We start from the raw sequence: 16,402 nt of genomic DNA on the forward strand, positions 1-16,402 counted from the left end.
TCGATTGATGTTATTCACTAGAATAGGTAGAAAAAGATAATCAAGTACAAAACAATTATCCTCTTCCCCGAAACAGCTAAAATATGTCAAAAGAATCTGAACTTCTTCAATTTTAAAAGATAAATGTAAGATACTAAGGAATCTCTCAACTAATAAAAAGATTTCTTACTGATATACCTCTTGGCATGCTCTTTAACTACCAAAATTTGCCCCAAAATAGAAATTTCTTGAAACTACCAGCTTAAGAAAAAATATTTTAATGGTAGTTATTATTATTAAATCTTCAGTATTTATCAGAACATTTATCCTTTATCATACAGCAAAACAGCATACTGCCTTTAAGTCTAACAGAATTATGCTACTGTATAATTATTATGAGCATCGATACTATAGAAATAGTCAGTTTTGTGAATCAAACACATTCCTCAAAACTGCATATTAAGTTTTGTATATTGCATTATCTAAAATGTATGAGGAAAATCTAGTTGAACTATTATTATTTTTAAAAATTACAAATTCAGTTTGAGAAGAATTTTCTTAAACAAGTTATAGCTTTACTGAATAAAAAACTGCAATCATTTGAATAAAAAAACTACACACTTTAACTATAATATTCATCATGTCAATCAATTATTTAAAGTCTGGCTTAATTTTTACTTCTAGACCTACTTTCAGAATCTGAGTTTCAAGTTATAACATTTCGGGGTTGTTTTTAAGGCCTAATGATCTCATCTCTCCCCATGTATCAGTTGCAGAATTGATTTAAACATAGGAATTGGACAGCTGAAGTACTGAGAACACTTGGTTTCTAGAATGCAATTCTTGTCTCTGAGTCAGCCTGTCACCTTGCTGTATATGTAGCCTAGGTCAGGGAGTATAAAGCTCAGCCTTAATGAGCTATTTCTGACAAAGGTCAATATAGAAACTGTGAATCTATCTAGGCACAACTGCAATGACTTCACCGCACAGGCTGTATTTTAGATGTGTAGTTTTATCCTGGCTATGCTTCCTCTATTAACCATAAATTTTATTCCCAAAACCCACCCATTACTTTATCTCTATCTCATATAACCTTTAATTCTAACTTTAACGGGTGTCTATCTCTGCACTCTGACAGCTATTTTTAGGTTGTCCACAGTTTTCAACATTCCTACTCCCATAAAAGTACAGTTAAAATATTCATTTATTTTCATACAAAAAGAAATGCATCAATTACATGTCTCTCTTACAGATGATGAGGTTTCTCTTCATACTGTGATAATGTTAACTTCCATATTATCTGGTTCTGTTGTTGCTCTTAGGTGCCATCAAGTCAGTTCCGACTCATAGCCACCCTACAGGGCAGAGTAGAACTGCCCTATGGGGTTTCCAAGGAGTAGATGGTAGATTTGAACTGCTGACCTTTCGATCAGCAGCTGAGCTCTTAACCACTATGCCACTGGGGCTCCTATCTGGTTCTACAGCTTCATAAATAGTCACATGCTATTAAATGAGTGTCCTCTAGTTTCCAAGGCATGGTTAGTTTTTACCCTTTAAACTCAGTACTGTAACTGAACTCCTACTGTCTAAACAAGTACAAAAATATAATTATCTTCAAGTCTTTTATGTGAATTAAAAATAAGTGTGTCAGTTTTCTACCTTCAGACTAAAAAAGGGAGTAGCCATCATTTTTAGTTGCCAAATCAGAAAACTTGATCAGTAGTTACCTGCTGATCACTGGACAATAATGTTTCTCCCTTCCCCCTACAGCTGTACTTTTTAATTTTGTTGTTCAAGGCATAACAAATACAGTCAAGTTATATACTTTATTACACTTTAGGTGGAACTGGTAAAATTACTACATTCATTCAATATCTGGTCTTAATTTTATTAAATTTTATTCTTAATCAGAGGCTTTTAAAAATGCTTAAGCACACCCTTTTTATATTCTATATAGAGCCCAATCTTTCCCCATTATCAGATACTCATACCACATAAGGTACTAGCACCACACAGTAAACTGGAAACTTACCTGTGGTTAATTCGTACACGTCTTCTTCTCGTTAGGTGCTGTCAAGTCAGTTCTGACTCACAGCAACCCTATGTACAACAGAACGAGACACTACCGAGTCCTGCGTCATCCTCAGAATAGTTGCTATGTTTGAGCCCACTGTTGCAGCTACTGGTTCAACCCATCTCATTGAGGGTTTTCTTTTTCACTGACCCTCTACTCTACCAAGTATGATGTCATTCTCCAGGGACTGGTCTCTTCTGATAGTATGTCCAGAAGTATGTGAGACAAAGTCTCCCAATCCTAGCTTCTAAAGAACATTCTGGCTGTACTTCTTCCAAGACAGATTTGTTCATTCTTCTGGCAGTCCATGGTATATTCAATATTCTCACCAACACCATAATTCTAAGGCATCAATTCTTCTTCAGTCTTCATTTACTGTCCAGCTTTCACATGCATACGAGGCGACTGAAAATACCATGGCTTAGGTCAGGTGCACCTTAGCGCTCATAGTGATGTCTTTGTTTTTTAACACTTTAAAGAGGTCTTTTGCAGTAGATCTGCCCAATGCAATACATCATTTGATTTCCTGGCTGCTGCTTTCATGAGCATTGATTGTGGATCCAAACAAAATGAAATCCTTGACAACTTCAGTATTTTCTCTGTTTATCACAATGCTGCTTATCGGTCTAGTTGTGAAGGTTTTTGTTTTCTTTATGTTGAGGTGCAGTTTATACTGAAGGCTATAGTCTTTGATCTTCATCAGTAAGTGCTTCAACTCTGTTTTCAGCAAGCAAGGCTGTGTCATCTGCATATCACAAATTGTTAACAAGTGTTCCTTCCAATCCTGATGCCACATTCTTCTTCATATAGTCCAGCTTCTCAGATTATTTTATCAGCATACAGACTGAGTAAGTATGGTGAAAGGATACAACTCTGATGCACACCTTTACTGATTTTAAACCACACAGTATCCCCTTGTTCTGTTCGAAAACTGCCTCTTGGTCCATACACATGTTCCACATGAGCACAATTAAGTGTCCTAGAATTCCCATTCTTCACGATGTTATCCCTAATTTATTATGATCCACGCAGTCGAATGCCTTTGCATAGTCAATAAAATACTGGTAAACATCTTTCTGGCATTCTCTGCTTTCAGTCAAGGTCCATCTGACATAAGTAATGATATTCCTCATTCCATGCCCTCTTTCTGAATTCACCTTGAATTTCTGGCATTTCCCCGTTGAGGTACTGCTGCAACCACTTTTGAATGATCTTCAGCAAAATTTTACTTGTGTGTGATATTGTTTGATAACTTCTGCATTCTGTTGATCACCTTTATTTGGAATGGGCATAAATATGAATCTCTTCCAGTCGGTTGGCCAGGTAGCTATATACCAAATTCCTTGGCAGAGACAAATGAGCAGCATCCATCTGTTGAAACATCTCAATTCGTATTCTATCAATTCCTGGAGCCTTGTTTTTTGCCAATGTCTTCAGTGCAGCTTGGACTTCTTCCTTCAATTCCATTGATTCTTGATCACATGCTACCTCCTGAAATGGCTGAATATCAATCAATTCTTTTAGGTACACTGGCTGTGTATTTTGTCTTCTTTTGATATTTCCTGCATCGTTCAGTATTTTCCCTGTAGAATCCTTCAATATTGTAACTCGAGGCTTGAATTTTTTCTTCAGTTCTTTCAGCCTAAGAAATGCCCAGCATGTTCTTTCCTTGTGGTTTTCTAACTCCAGGTTTCTGCACATTATAATACTTTGTCTTCTTGAGCCGCCCTTTGGAATCTTCTGTTCAGTTCCTTTACTTAATCATTTCTTCCATTCACTTTTGCTATTCCACATTCAAAAGCAAGTTTCAGAGTCTCTTCTGACATCCAGTTTGGTCTTTTCTTTCTTTCCTATGTTTTTAATGACCTTTTCCTTTCTTCATGTGTGATGTCATTCCACAACTCTTCTGGTGTTGGGTCATTAGTACTCAATGCATCAAATCTACTCTTGAGATGGTCTCTAAATTCAGGTGGGATATACCCAAGGTCATATTTTGGCTCTTGTGGACTTCCTCTAATTTTCTTCAGATTCAACTTGAACTTGCATATGAGCAACTGATGGTCTGTTCCACAGTTACCCCTGGCCTTATTCTGACTAAAGATATAGAACTTCTCCATCACCTCTTGCCACAGATGTTGTCGATTTGATTCCTGTGTATTCCATCCAGAGAGATCCACTTATATACTTGCAATTTATGTTGTTGAAAAGAAGGTATTTGCAATGAATAGGTCGTTTGTCTTGCAAAATCCTGTCGTGCGATCACCAGTGTTGTTTCTATCACCGTTATTTTCCAACTAGTGATCCTTCTTCTTTGTTTCCAACTTTTGCGTTCCAATCACCAGTAATTATCAATGAATCTTGATTGCATGTTTGAGCAATTTCAGACTGCAGAAGTTAGTGAAAATCTTCAATTTCTTCATCTTTAGCCTTAGTGGTTGGTGCATAAATTTGAATAATAGTCTATAAACTTGTCTTCCACATAGGCATATCAATATCATCCTATCACTGACAGTGTCACGCTTCAGGATAGATCTTGAAATGTTCTTTTTGACAATGAGTGTGATGCCTTTTGTCTTCAACTTTGTCATTCCCAGCATAGGAGACCATAAGGCTGTCTGATTCAAAATGGCCAGAACCATTCCATTTCAGCTCACTAATGTCTAGAGTATCAATCTTTATGTGTTCAATTTCAATTTTTGACGACTTCCAATTTTCCCAGAGTCATACTTTACACATTCCACGTTCTCATTATTAATGGATGTGTGCAGCTGGTTCTTCTTCTCTTAAAAATCCTTAAATATACCCTTTTTATTGGCAACGGGCTATATGCTACATAAAGCCCAATTTTTCCCCATTATCAAATACCCATACCACATAAAATACTAACGACAACAACAAAAAACCCCAATGCCATCAAGTCAATTCTGACTCATCGCGACCCTACAGGACAGAGTAGACCAGCCCTGTAGGGTTTCCAAGGAGCAGCTGGAGGATTTGAACTGAAGACCTTTTGGTTACTAGCCAAACACTTAACCAGTGAACCACCAGGGCCTCACTGATTTGATACTGATATTTACTACAGATGAATAAGAAAAATACATTAAAAACTTAATGGATCATCCTTGGGACTAATTTACATATAATAACTCTTAAGCTAACTCAGTTATTGGTTTCCATTTCCCAACAATTTATTGTACTAGCACCACATAATAAACTGGAAACTTATCTGTGGTTAATTAGTAAGTCTTAAGTAATTGTAAAGTGTTGAGTCATTTGTGCAGTGCCATCAACTGATGATGACATCAGTACTTTCTAAGTGCCAAACTGTCTGGTCCCCGTAAATGACAAATGGTGTGGTGAACAGATCAACACAAATTGCTGAGCAATATTAGTTAGGCATAATAGAGAAAATACTACTGGTCATCAATTACACGTGATTTTCATTGATAATGAATTGTTGAGAAATGGAAACAAATAACTGGGTTAGCTTAAGAGTTATTATATGTAAACTAGTCCCAAAGATGACCTATTAAATTTTTTATGTATTTTTTTATTTATCTGTAGTAATATCAATATCAAATCAGTCTACAGAAAAAAGAAGCACTTTAAGAACAAATAAACTATCTCAATGTCACTTATATTTCTTTACCACCACAGTGACCATATCACATTTGTCCAATTAAGACAAGATTAAGGAAATTTGTCAACTGTCTCTACCATCTTTATGATACAAAGTAACTAATCAAGTCTAGTATTCACTTGCTACTTTCCAGAAATAGTTTTAGTGGCTTGTCTTCTATAAAACTCCCTCCAAGGGGCTCATGCAACCTACATCTGCTAAACTTCACTACTCTATCTTTAAAGACCAGTGATTCTACCTTATGACCAAATTCCTGAAGGAAAAGAGCTATTTTTTACGTATGCCCAAATAATATAAGGTACAATTCAGTGGCTTTTAGTATATTCACAGTTGTATGTCCATAGCCACTTTCTAATTCCAGAACATTTTCGTCACCCTCCCCACCACCCAAAAAAAATCTCCTACCCTTTACCACTCACTCTCCATTCCCCGCATGCCTCCCAGGCCCAGACAACCACTAATCTATTTTCTGTCTCTATGATTCGCCTATTTTGAACATTTCATATAAATGGAATCATATAATATGTGGTCTTTTGTAACTGACTTCTTTCAAGATTCATCTATGTTGTAGCATGTACCAGTACTTCTTCATTCCCTTCTATGGCCAAATAATGTTCCATTGTATGAAATTTCCACATACTTAGACTATAGAAAAATTATAGTAGCCTACTAGACAAAAACAAATATACTCCATTGTATGGATATTCCATATTTTATTTACCTATTCATCAGTTGGACAATTGGGTTGCTCCCACTTTTTAGATACAATGAATAATGCTGCTATGAACATTAATGTACAAGTGTTTAGGTGGACGTATGTTCTGATTTCCCTTGGGCATATACCTGGGAGTGGAATTCTATGCTTAACATTTTGAGGAACTACCGAACTATTTTTCAAGTAGCTACCTCATTTTACAATCTCACAAGTAATGTGGGAGGGCTCCAATTTCTCCACATCCTAGCCAAGATTTGTTAATGCCTTTATTATTTCAGTCATCCTAAGTGGGTGTGAAGTGGTATCTCACAGTGGCTTTGATTTGCATTTCCCTACTGATTACTAGGAAACCCCTGGTGGTGTAGTGGTTAAGTGCTACGGCTCCTAACCAAAGGGTCGGCACTTCGAATCCGCCAGGCACTCCTTGGAAACTCTATGGGGCAGTTCTACTCTGTCCTATAGAGTTGCTATGAGTCAGAATTGACTCAACTGCACTGGGTTTGGTTTTTGGTGTTTGGACTGACTACTAATGTTGAGCATCTTTCCATGTGCTTATTGGCCACTTGTATAATTTCTCTGAAGAAATGTCTATTCAGAGCCTTTGCCTGTTTTTTGGTTGTCTTTTTATTGTTTAGTTGTAAGAGTTCTTTATACATTCTGGATTCAAGTCCCTGTCAGACATAGGATTCGCAAATATCTCTCATTCTATGGGTTATCTTTTCACTTTCTTGATGATGTCCTCTGAGACACAAATGTTTCTAATTTTGATGAAGCCTAATTTATCTTTTTTTTTCTTTTGCTGCTTGTGCGTTTGGCGTCATTTCTAAGAAACTGTTGCTTACCCAATGTCATGAAAGTTTACTCATTTTTTTTTCTTAGAGTTTTATACCTTTGGCTCTTACATTTAGGTCAATGATTCATTCTGAGTTAGTTTTTGTGTGTGTGTAAGATAGGGATCCAACTTCATCCTTTTGCATGTAGATATCTACCTGTCTCAGGACTATCTGTTGAAGAGACATTGAATTGTCTCAACACCCTTGTTGAAAATTCATTGGCCACAAATGAGAGAGTTTATTTCTAGACTATTAATTCTATTTCATCGATCTATCAGTCTCTCTTTAGCTCAGTAGTATGCCATCTTGACTACTGTAGTTTTACAGTAAGTTTTAAAATTGAGAAGTGTGAGTCCTCCAACTTTGTTCTTCCTTTCAAGCCTGTTACGGCTATTTTGGGACCCTTGCGTTTCCATATGAATTTTAGGATCAGCTTGTCAATTTCTGCAAAAAAGGAAGCTAGGATTTTGATAGGACTTGCAATGAATCTGTAGATCAATTTGGAGAATACTGCCCTCTTAACAGTAACAAGTCTTCTAATCCATGAACACAGGCTATATCTTTCCATCTACTTAGGTTTTCTTTCAAAAATGTTTCGTAGTTTTCAGTGTACGAGCTGCATGTCTTTTGGTAAATTTATTCCTAAATATTCCTTTTAATGCTACTCTAAACAGAATTGTTTAATTTCATTTTGGATCATTTATTGCTAGTGTATAGAAATGCAATTGATTTTTGTATATTTATCTTGTATCTTGCAAGCTTGCTAACTTGTTTTAGTTCTAATAGGTATTTTTGTGGATTCATTAGGATTCTATGTTCATAAGGTTACGTTATCTGCAAATAGAGGTAGTTCTTTTTTTTCTAATCTGGATGTCTCTTATTTCTTTTTCTTGCCTAAGTGCACTGATTAGTACTTCAAGTACAATATTGAATAGAAGTGGTGAAGAGTAGCCATCCTGGTCTTATTCCAGATCTTAGGTGAAAAGCATTCAGTCTCTCACTAGAGTATGTATGATCTCAGCTGCGCAGTTTTCATACCTGCCCTTTATCAGGTTGAGAAAGTTACTATAAGATATTTTTATATTGAGACATACTGATACTGCTTGTATTTTAATCATAAACCGAAGGCTAGGAAGAGCTTTTAACTAAGCTTTCTGGAATTACAGGGCCCAATCTAAAACTGCGGACTTTTGATCCAACTGCAATTATAGGCTAACTTCAAACCTACAATAAAGGTTTGGTTGCCCTAACCCTATAACTAGTCTTTAATGCAAGCAAGTACTTTTTAGGTACCATTAGTTAAAGTAAAATTTTTAAAGTTTTGCCAAACCAATCTTGTTTTCTCCTCTTAACAAAACAAATGTAGATTTTTTTTACCTAGAAAGTGAACACTGTGTATAAAAGTTTATGTTCTTTTTATATGAATGTCATGTAAGTACACAAAATATACAGCTAAAACCAGTTATGATCCTCCTGTCAAGGAATACTAAGTGGTTACGTAATGTATAATGTACAATACTGCACTAGATATATATGATAATATACTAAATAAAGCAGACCAAAACAATCGGTCAAAATATCCATGTCAAATGGGGATGTGTTAGATAGCCTAGAAAAATATATTCACTATCATGTCGAAACAAGGGGGACAACTATAACTAATACATCAAATTTTTTAATACAAAAAAGTTGAAATTATAGGATTCTAGTCTCCAACTATACATAAACCTTTACCTTCTAAGAATGGTTACCATTTTCAAGTTATGGAATGAAAAAGAAACAGTTTACTCAATCAGGCAAGCTGTTCCCCTTTACAAAATTACCTGCCCTTATCTTAGTACACTGTGTAATACCCTAAAGAACTGAAAGAGTCAATATACCTTTTTTAAAAAAAAAAAGTTATCGTCTTATAAGGAGAACTAAGTCCTACATGACAAAAATTCACTAAGATGCTCCCAATTATCAGGTTTTCTCATATAATTTATTCACATTTTAAGAATTCACTACATTTTCATTTCTCTCCCATTGAGCTCTCAAGAATAATTGGTTTTACGTATTTATCACTTTTTACTTATGTCATTATAATTCAAAAACATAAGCTGACTACAGATCTACTCAATACCACAATCATTCTTCCATTTAATGAATATTTATGTACATAGAGTACCTGATAGGTGCTAAGGAGTATGCTAGGTAATGATATTATAGTGGTAAATAAGATAAAGTCCCTGCCTTCACGAAACTAATATTCTAGTACTATGTTAGATAGTGCAAATAAATAACTTCTGACAGAGATAAACATAAAGGTGAGCTGTGAACTAAATAATGATTAAGAACTAGAGCAAGGGAGTTCCAAACAGAAGGAACCGCAAATGCAAAAGCCCTAAGATGAAATATGCATAGTGTGTTTGAGGAAAGAAAGAAGAGAGTGTCAGGTGGACTACAGAGTGGTAGGACTTTGTAGGCCATAGATTTTATCTAATTGCAATGGGAAGCCAATGGAGAATTATAAACAGAAACGACATAATTTGATCTATTCTTTGAGAAGATCACTCTTGCTGCTATGTGAAGAACGAAATGTATGAAGGAATAAGTAGTAGCGGTTAACAGAAAATAATATTCTTTCGATAAGGTGTTTCTTAGTCCTCTCTCTTTCTTTCTGTTCCCAATTCCATCACCTGCATGCTGGCTGTTATATATTCCTACTACATGGACTACTTCAAAAGCACCCAAACTGGTCTCCCTGTTTCTATAGCTACACTGCATTTTTTCCTTTCTTTCTTTTAATGCTTTGATCATGCCCATCTCATTGCTTCAAAAGCCTCAATAACTCACCACTGCAAACAAAGTAAAATCCAAACTGATTGGCATTCAAAAACTTTCCACAATTCTAATCCCCAACCACCTTTCCAGTCATCGCCCACTACTAATCTGACTCTGCTGTTCCACTCCATATGGTCTGCTCACTCTTTCCTGAACACAGTTATGATGCCACCTTCTTGCTTTCACGTCTCTACTCACATCAATCCCTTTTCCTTATTCAAATTCTCTCTCTTCTTCTTGGCTCAACACAAATTCTCCTTGGATATTCAGAGCAGTGGCTTTTTGACTATGACCCATAGTATTTTACATCATGACCCAGTATATAACAAGTTCCATACTTCTCTATTTAACTTTACTTCATGCAATGCATTTTGATATTTTCTTATTCTATTTCTTTTTCTATATGTTCACATAGACTACTAAGGGGTTTCAACCTTCAGTTTGAAAAACGCTACTAGTATACCTTTCTAGGACATTCACTGGTCACTTAACTAGATCATAGCATTGAAAGATGAAATCTATAATTACCAACTATAAAGACCTTAAGCTGAAGGACAGGATAGGGTTAGTATCTTATACTTCCTTTTATCTACCACAATGCTAAACACAGTATTAATCATTACTAAATAGAAAGGCTTATATTAAACACAGCTATCTTATTCTTGATCACGTAGGATAACAGTACTGTTTTCTGTTCACATTCACTTGGTTTGAAATTATGATGGTCAAAACGGCCAGTTTACAATGACACTTTGACCCACACTTTCTGCCCTCCTACCCTGCACATGAGTACTCACAGTAAATACTCCATAAATACTAATTTTCATCTTTCTTTTCCTAAGATGTATGAGTAAGACCCTAGATGTAAGACATCTATTACCATTCACTGAATATCCTTCTCCACTGTCATAAATACTCAAGCACTTTTGCTCTGCCTAGGGAAGCATTATTAGTCCCACGTCCTCATTTGGCCCTTCTAGCTTTGCCAAAGTTGTAATCAGGGTAAGCCTTTTGTTTCGATGGAATGACAGCTATTAAGGTTGAATGGCCTCTCCTGCAGTCAGCACTAAGGCTCTTGACCATTAAAGTCCTGTTAAAGTTGTTCACTCTCCAAAAAATTATCAGTAATTTGAATTAAGAAAATAAAAAAAGGAATGAAGCCATGTAAAACCTGTACTGAATGATCTCTTCTCTGGCAAAGGATCTAACTTATAAGGTAAGCCAAACAGGCAAAGCAAATTCTTGATTCTTAAATCTCAAAGACTCATTAAGTTTACCCTGAAATGATTCACAAAGGTTCCTGAGGAATGCAGGGCATCTAAGGGTATTCTGCTTCCCTTTCACTTCCACCTCCTGGGCCTCTTATGACCTGTTGTGGGTCCAGGGAGACAGGGAGAATACACAGATAACCAAATGCTCTGAATCATCTAGACCAGGTTCAGTGTAGTCAACAGGGTTTTAGGCAAAATAAGCCCGCAGAACCTTCCAAGAAAGAATAAATTTCTATATCAGTCTTCAAACTATCTGAATCGCCCTAACTGGCTGTAGGCATCCTGGGATAAATGTGGGCCAAAACAAACTACTCTGGGCCTTCCAGACACCATGTTTTCACCATTAAGCTTCCCTCTGAGATGTGGGGCTAAGAAAGAACCTCAACATTTGCTGTCTATAGCCTCCTCAAAGTCAGACTCTGGGCTTCAGCAATCTTGGGGATTTGTACAGCCATCTGGAATTACAATGCTATTCACTATGAATTTAAAATCAACTATTCTAATTCTCACTGCATTTGCCCAGGTTAAAAAAAAAAAGAAAAAACTAACTCAGAGCAGCTTTATATATAAGATATTAGAACCAAACTAAAAGGAAAAAAAAATTCCAACATAAATATATTGCATATAAAGTGGCAAAATTTCAATAATATCATTACTTTCAGAAGTGTCTTTTCAGAAAGAAGACAAAATCAAACTACCCTATTGATAGTGAGTTGCTATCTTCACATTAAGTTCACATTCAAAGGCAGATGAAAGGTAAAGCCAAAATTCCATTACTTTCAAAGGATGCCAAAACTTTTTTTTTTTTAAAACATGTCAAACGAAAACTGTGCCTTGGTAAAAAGGACCATTAAATAGAACTGTGGGGCGGAAGGAAGGGGTGCTTAAAAAATATAGTAATATAGGCTTAATTTTTTTTTAATATTTCTATGTTACCTTCTTGCTATTTGGCTGAAACATCTCCCCCTTTAGTATATTTTTGTCACTAGCAAGTGGCCATCTAAGATGCATCAATTGGTCTCAACCCACCTGGAGCAAAGGAGAATGAAGAACACCAAAGATACAAGGTAATTATCAGCACGAGACAGAAAGGGCCACATAAATCAGAGATTACATCAGCTTGAGACCAGAAGAACTAGATGGTGTCTGGCTACAACCAGTAACTACCCTGACAGGGAACACAATAGAGAATCCCTGATGGGGCAGCAGAGAAATGCAATGCAGGCCTCAAATTCTTGTAAAAACACCAGACTTAATGGCCTGACTGAGGCTAGAAGGACCCCGGAGGTCATGGTCCCCAGATCTTCTGTTAGCCCAAGACTGGAGCCATTCCCAAAGCCAACTCTTCAGACAGGGATTGGACTGGCCTACAAGACAGAAAATGATAGTGGTGAAGAGTGAGCTTCTTGGCTCAACTAGACACATGAGACTATGTAGGCAGTTCCTGTCTGGAGGGGAGATGAGAAGGCAGAGGGGGACAGAAGCTGGCTGAATAGACACAAGGAATACAAGGTGGAGAGAAGGAGTGTGCTGTCTCATTAGGGGGAGAGCAACTAGGAGTACACAGCAAGGTGTATACAAATTTTTGTATGAGAGACTAACTTGATTTGTAAACTTTCACTTAAAGCACAATAAAAAATATATATATACATACTTTTGTGTCTACCAATCTTTTTTTTTTTTTGCTAGATCACAGGCCAATAACTTTTCAGAAGTGGGATACAGGTTATTAAATTTCATTCTTTCTTTGGCACTGACCCTCTGACATTCTCCACTGAATTAGAGGTTTATTTGTTTATCCTTCTTTTAAAACATATATGTCTTGGAAAGGTTAATGCTATATCACCTTTCAATGAATTCTTGAAGAGAGGGAAGGAGGGAAAGAAAGAAGGGGGCAAGAGGAAGGTAAGGAAGAAATAATTTGAGATATAAAATAATAAAGACACATGGGGTCACCATAAGTCGGAATCAACTCAATGACAACTAACAATAATAGTATTAGCCCTTCTGAGAGTAACAGACACTCACTTCGGGGGCTAGCAGAAGAGAACAGAAGAGGATAAGGCAAGCATGCCTTAAGTGAAGTAGGGTAGGAAACCAGCCACAAAGTCTTAGACAAATCAATAAAAGAAAATAAGAAAGACCTTCACTGGATATCACCTGGAGCCCAGATGATAAAAATCACACATGTTGCACCTGTGCCACAGTCACACAGTAGTTTAAACGATGTATAAACCAACAAAACCCAGTGCCCTTGAGTCGATTCCAACTCATAGGGACCCTATAGGACAGAGTAGAACTGCCCTGTAGAGTATCGAAGGAGCGCCTGGCAGATTTGAACTGCCGACCTCTTGGTTAACAGCCATAGCACTTAACCACTACACCACCAGGGTTTCCTAAATAACGTATAGAACAACGTTTAGGTCTTATTAAAGGTAAAACTATGGGTGATAAAATATCTTTTTTTTTTTTTTAATCAGTATGTCAGAATTCATATACACAAAGCATTAAAGTTTACTCAAAGACCAAAAAGCTGCATTCTAAATAGTTTACTAAGAAGAGTTTCTTTTTTCCAATGGGAGTCTCCCAAGGACCATATCCAGATAAGTGAAAAAATTATAAACTAATGTTTATTGGCATTTAACCAATGTGACCCAAATTTCTCTCTGTGCTCTAAATTTAAAGTTCAATGTTAGGTTTTACTTTCAGAATCCCCAAGCTGTACATTTCTTGGTATTTTTGGCTGTTTAAACTAGCCAAATACTTCCTTTAACCCACCCAGATCTTTAATATATCAGAAACATAAGGCAGAAGAGAGATTGTGAAAAAAGGAGAATGTCCTGCTGAAAACTGCTTTGCCACAAACTAGCAAAATTCTTTGACTAGACCACTGAATTTTGAGCTCCAGTTTTACCCTTCATTCGGTATTACAATAGGCATCATCTACTGTACATGCATCAAGTATTAGGACTGAAGATACAAAACTGAACAAGACAGAATCTTGCCTCTCAGGTAGTCATAGTCATATGGCAGAAACTCTTACAATAGGAGATACGAAAAGAGCATTATACAAAGTGGTAAAAGCCACTAAGTTTGCCTGGAAGACTATGCTAAGACTATTTACAGGGGATATGATATTTTAACTCATTGCAAAATGAGGCAGTAAGCTAGTCAATGTATAAAGACCCACCTATTTAAAAAAAAGGATGAAAAAAAAATTGAAGGTCACAGAGCTCTTGCTCGTCAAAAATGGCTGTTACAGATGACTCCAGTTTGTTGGCTATTAATCGCTGTACCAAAAAGAATCTTATACTCCTACCGTCCTCATTTTCTCTCCAAAATGTGTCCTTTTCATATGTTCCTTTTCTCCATAAATGGTAATACCATCTAAAACTTAACATTCCATACCCAACTAATCACAAATTTCTATTGATTCTACTCCATACTATCTCTTTATTCTGTCTACTGTCTCTGTGATCTGGATTACTGCAATAGTTCCATAAGGGTCTTCCTGTCTTTGGTTTTCCAAACCTCCCCACTGTAGCCAACGTGGTCTTTCTAAAACACAAATCCGATCATATGACAACCCATCTTATAATCATACAATTGCTTCTTATTACTCTCAAGTCCAAACTTTTCGGCATAGTTGAAATGACCCTTCAACATCTAGCCTGGTTTGCCTTGCGCTACAATCTTTAACACTTATAATGAACCCCTTGCTGTTTCCTCAATATATAATGCTCGTTCACGCTCCTGTGATGACTCTTCCAAGAGTTCTTCAAAGGAGCATTAGATGCCCCACCAAGATGATCTTTCAGTACCCTCTACTTCTCCATTATTATACTTACCCCACTACATAGTATTTTAATTGTCTATATGTCTCTCCCATAAAGGTGTATGTTCCTTAAGGATAGAAACTATCACATAAATTTGTGTATTTGTGCCTAACCTGGCCTGGCACTAACATGCCTGATAAATATTTGAATGTATGAATAAATGAATGAACAAACTGCAAAGAGAACTTCAATGTCCTACACAATTTGTCATAATGTTTATTACCTACACTTAAGAAACCTAATCCTTTAAGTCATGAGCCTATCACGATGAATCTTTTTTGAAAGACAGAAATAAAGCAAGCAATATCATTAACTGAAAATTCAAATGAGCTTAAAAATATACGTACTTCTTCCAGCTTAGATAATATAGGCTTACTTACTTTTAAAGACTCTTTTTTATTTGGCGGGAACACATATACATCAGAACTACGATGACATACAGTTTAAAAATAAAATTCAAGCACATATATACTACTACATTACTATCACAGGTAAACTGTGAGTTTGCTTTTTAACATGAATTATAGCTGTACCTCATCAATGACTCACCGATTCTTTTCCAGCTCATTGTGTGTAGACCTACAAGAAGAAAGAAAAGAAAAAAAAGCATTAGCCATGTTTTGTTGTTAAGTCTATAGAAAGGAGGACTAGTTTAGTTACTGCTACATCACACTCAATGAATTTAACAGTGCACTATCTGGTCAGACTTCCATAATCTCACTCATCAAGAAGAAACAGTCTACATTCATTCCCACATCATCACCTACCCACCCCTAAACACAGAAAAAAACACCGTTGGCTAGCATAAAAGCTGAAAACAGTCTTGTCTTACTCTAAGGGATATAGGCAAATTCAAGCCTTCTACCTTTTGTATGAAATGTAAACAAGAAAAAATTATACTAGAAAAAAAAGTTAACATAAAGAAAGAAAATACATTAATAAAATCAAACTTTTTTTTAAAACTGGAAGGATATACCTTCAAATGCTAACAATAGTTGTTTTCTTTTGGTGACTTTTTTTCTTTTTTCTTTTCAGTATTTGTTATAATACTTAGCTTTGAACTAACACAGCGTCTGCCAGACATCGTCCTAAGCAGCTAACATACATCATCTCATTTTAGCTCTAAAACAGCCCTTGTTTTATAAACAAGAATACTGAGGCTAAGAGAGGACAAAAGGCATACTCTCATCCCAAGAGTATTCTAAGTGGCAATCATGATTTCAGCCCCAAG

The 16,402-nt window shown here is 36.2% G+C and overlaps 1 protein-coding gene across 2 annotated transcripts in view; it reads right to left on the reverse strand.

Annotated features, from left to right (window-relative positions):
- MXI1 (MAX interactor 1, dimerization protein) overlaps nucleotides 1-16,402 on the reverse strand; it is a 101,359-nt gene that overhangs the window by 30,189 nt on the left and 54,768 nt on the right. For both annotated transcript variants that reach the window (XM_003409124.4, XM_064269337.1), the window contains exon 3: nucleotides 15,721-15,750. In XM_003409124.4, the coding sequence (XP_003409172.2) occupies nucleotides 15,721-15,750 (30 nt within the window). The remainder of the gene's footprint in view (nucleotides 1-15,720; nucleotides 15,751-16,402) is intronic.

The sequence above is a fragment of the Loxodonta africana genome, chromosome 16 (assembly GCF_030014295.1).
Source record: "Loxodonta africana isolate mLoxAfr1 chromosome 16, mLoxAfr1.hap2, whole genome shotgun sequence".
NCBI lineage: Eukaryota > Metazoa > Chordata > Mammalia > Proboscidea > Elephantidae > Loxodonta > Loxodonta africana.